The 4,095-nt window shown below is 28.8% G+C and overlaps 1 protein-coding gene across 3 annotated transcripts in view; it reads left to right on the top strand.

The window, feature by feature from the left end:
* Nucleotides 1-4,095, top strand: part of LOC108568682 (fasciclin-3) — an 8,094-nt gene that overhangs the window by 2,064 nt on the left and 1,935 nt on the right. For 2 of the 3 annotated variants that reach the window (XM_017929904.1, XM_017929895.1), the window contains one exon: nt 640-753. In XM_017929904.1, coding sequence (XP_017785393.1) covers nt 640-753 — 114 coding nt within the window. Of the gene's footprint in view, nt 1-639; nt 754-3,318; nt 4,090-4,095 lie in introns of those variants that run through there. The other variant, XM_017929915.1, reaches the window with a different exon arrangement.

The following is a 4,095-nucleotide window of genomic DNA, read 5'->3' as shown; positions in this document are numbered from 1 at the left end:
TAAAATTACAAAATAATCATTAATTAGTAAAAATAATAAAAGTTTAGATGAAAAAATTGGAAAAAAAAATAATAACAATAACAAATTTTGATTTCCACTGAAAACTCGAAAATTTTTCATTTAAATTTAAAATTTTGTAAAGTCTTCTAAAACCTAACGGTTTTCAGTGGAAATCAAAATTTGTTATTGTTATTATTTTTTTTTCCAATTTTTTCAACTAAACTTTTATTATTTTTAATAATTAATGATTATTTTGTAATTTTAAATGAAATTATTGTCAGAGTAGAAGACTTTACAAAATTTTAAATTTAAATGAAAAATTTTCGAGTTTTCAGTGGAAATCAAAATTTGTTATTGTTATTATTTTTTTTTTCCAATTTTTTCATCTAAACTTTTATTATTTTTACTAATTAATGATTATTTTGTAATTTCAAATGAAAGAGTTTGTCAGAGTTTTTAGAAGACTTTACAAAATTTTAAATTTAAATGAAAAATTTTCTAGTTTTCAGTGGAAATCAAAATTTGTTATTGTTTTTTTATGATTTTTATTAACAATTAATGAAAAACATATGATTTTTTTTTAAATTTATATGATTAATTTCGAGTGTGCTATTAATAATGCTTTTGTTTTCCAAATAGGTGTAGATTTGGGCGTAGGAACGATAGTGCTCATAGTCATGTCAATCTTGTTCGTGATGGTCATCGTCTTCGTCGTGATCTTCGCACGGGTCAAAGGCAAATGGTGCTTCTCCGGTAAGTCAAAGATTTTCAAAGAAACTAAAAACAAAACAAAAAAATAATAATAAGACACGACGCACACGCGTATTGTGGAAAATACTTGTTTGTAATTTCTCTTGTGTAATTTATTTCCGGATTTCGGACACACAAACGTATAGAAAATTGTGAGTGTTACTGTTAAAGCTGCATGCGAATCTATTCTATTATTTTTCTGTGTACGATTTTTTTTTTTCGTTTCGTCCTCTCGTTTGAAACGTATAGACGCTTAGAGTCGCAGTAGTTCATAGAAGCATGATCGTAGGCGGCGGCATGTGCGTCGCGACGCGACGCGTCACGTAACTAAAACAAACATAAAGAAATTGAAAAAGAAAGTAAGTGCGCGTTGGAATTTATTTTGTATCTTATGCATGTGCGACGAGGATTTAAACAAAAGCGGAAATAATCGTTGTCTTTTGTTTTCTCGGTATGTATCGTTGTTGTTGTTGTTGTTTATTGTTTGAATTTGAATTTGGAAGAAACAGTAGAAGTATGGTAGAAGATGTGTCGTGGGGAGGGTTGTTTTTTTTTTCTCTCTCTTTCTCTCTTTTGGAAAAGAAATAAATAAAAGCTAATGTGTTTCATTCGAGGCAAGTTCGTTAGAGTTCCCTATTGTTCTGGTCTGTAGATGTTATATATGTGTACTGTTTAGCATGTATGTAGGAGGATGAAATGAGTAATATGCAACACGATGTTTCCTTAATTCTCTTCCTCTTTCTCTTCAATCCTCGTTGCGTGATGATGACCCCTTTTCTCTTCTTCCTCGACGCTGGAAACTTTCCCGTTTCTCTGAATCTGCTCTCCTCATCTCCTTCATTTTATCAGCACGAAGAATAACTTTATTTACTCTCTGCAATTTACGCCTGTACTGTCTTACATATTTCCAAGTTTTCGCCAAAATTGTTTAGTTTCATTCAATCAACGTTTCCTTTCACATTTATCATTTACATTCAGTTAGAATGAATTTCGATATGAAAAATAAAAATTTCTACTTTTCATACTTGAAGTTTAAATTCAGAAATTAATTAATACTTTAAATATATAATTAAAATTTTAGAATTACCAAAAAGAAAAGTTATATTTCCAAGGCATGAATTTGTTCATTTCTTTAATAAAAAATTGTAAAACTTATGACAAATTATGAAAAAAAGAACTGTTGAAATACTGAAAAGATTTGAAATTATATTTTAATCATGGCCTGAATTTGTTCATTTCTTTAATAAAAACTACAAAACTTATGAAAAACTATGAAAAAAAACTGAAAATATTCGAAATATTTTTTTTCAAATTTGAAATCAAATTTGAATCACAAATTTGAAAAACTGCAAAATTTATGAAAAACTATGAAAAAACTAATGAAAAACTGAAAAGATTCGGAATATATTTTTCAAATTTGAAATCACGGCCTGAATTTATTCATTTCTTTAATAAAATCTGCAAAACTTATGAAAAACTGAAAAGATTTGAAATATATTTTTCAAATTTGAAATCACGGCCTGAATTTGTTAATTTCTTTAATAAAAACTGCAAAACTGATGAAAAACTGAAAAGATTCGAAATATATTTTTCAAATATGAAATCAGGGCCTGAATTTATTCATTTCTTTAATAAAAACTTTAAAACTTATGAAAAACTATGAAAAAAACTGAAAAGATTTGAAATATATTTTTCAAATTTGTTTATTTCTTTAATAAAAACTGCAAAATTTATGAAAATCTATGAAAAAAACTAATGGAAAACTGAATTTGTTCATTTCTTTAATAAAAACTGAAAAACTGAAAAGATTCGGAATATATTTTTCAAATTTGAAATCACGGCCTGAATTTGTTCATTTCTTTAATAAAAACTGCAAAACTATGAAAAAAACTGAAAAGATTCGAAATTTATTTTTCAAATTTGAAATCACGGCCTGAATTTGTTCATTTCTTTAATAAAAACTGCAAAACTTATGAAAAACTGAAAATATTCGAAATATATTTTTCAAATTTGAAATAGATACTGAAAAACAAATACTAAAAACAATTAGTTCTTTTTTTTAAGAAAAAGTTCTACTTTTTTTTTCTTCAAATTTGACATAAGTTAATTAAAGATTTAGATTGTAGTTTTAAAAAAAATCAAATTTGAAAACATTTTGAAATAGTAGCAATAAAGGAAGTAGTTAGTATTTATCCAAATACTCGTAGATTTGTAAAGAGCAAAACCAACCTGTTGATATTCCTTCGGTATTTGCGTTATCTGTAAGAAGTATTTAGTGTGATTTATATAGTTTTTGGCAGGATAGAAGATTGAAGACGCATTATCTTTTTGTAGCTTTTTGTTTTCCAACACACACACACTCTCTCATAAACACAACCCCCTTATATAATAGCATCACTATCCGTTGTATACATCGATCAGGTTGCGTCCTCTCGTTCCACCCTATATATATCTTTTTTTTATATATATTTTTCTCGTGAGTTGGTAATTGTTTGTAAATCCCAACGTAAACGAGAGTAGTAGGCGCGTGCTCGATTAGCTTTTATTTGTTTCTTTTTATTGTTTTAGGAGGCGCCCACGTGATCGATTATACGGGGGGCGGCGGCGAGGGGGGCAACGGTCGCGTGGCCGCAGCTGAGGCGGTCGGTGCAGGAGGCGGCGGCGGCGGCGACGTAGACGGCGTCGACAATCCGCACCACCACAGCTCGCAGGACTACATCAACGGAAACGATCATCCGATCATCAAGGAGAAGAAAATCGACACGGCCGTTTAATTCAAACCCCACACACCCCCCCCGAGAAACAAAAGAAAACTGTAGCATCCAAAACAAAAGATTTTCAAAGAACAAAAAAAAGAAAAACTAATAATAACAGAAATTAATCGCTCTTAAAGTTAATATGATAATTGCATATGAATAAATGTTTTAATAAGTGTAAATGAGGATAAATAGTTAAAAAAAAAATATAATATGCGGCAGCTCGAAAAATGCGGAAGCTCTCAAATCAAATAATACTCATCTTCTCTACGTTTATTGTTTTTCTCTATTTTCTTCTTCAACTTTACTTATATATACATAGACATAATATTAATTAATTCTTTTGTGTTTGTGCGCGCCGAGGGGGAAATTTAATTAATCTAATTTTTTAATAATTATTTTTAATAATTTAATTTGAAGAAAATTTCACGGAGAAATTTGTTATGATAAGAAATATTGTGATTATACTTCCACTATTTTCCAATACTGTGTTTTTTTTTATATATATGTTTTGTTTAATTTAGTTTAGTTTAAGCGAGACCAACTCGATCTCACCACTCTCCACTACTTCTAATTACCATTTAGTTTC

The sequence above is a fragment of the Nicrophorus vespilloides genome, unplaced genomic scaffold (assembly GCF_001412225.1).
Source record: "Nicrophorus vespilloides isolate i.1.1-1 unplaced genomic scaffold, Nicve_v1.0, whole genome shotgun sequence".
Classification (NCBI taxonomy): Eukaryota; Metazoa; Arthropoda; class Insecta; order Coleoptera; family Silphidae; genus Nicrophorus; species Nicrophorus vespilloides.
This window is presented reverse-complemented; position numbering and strand designations above follow the sequence as displayed.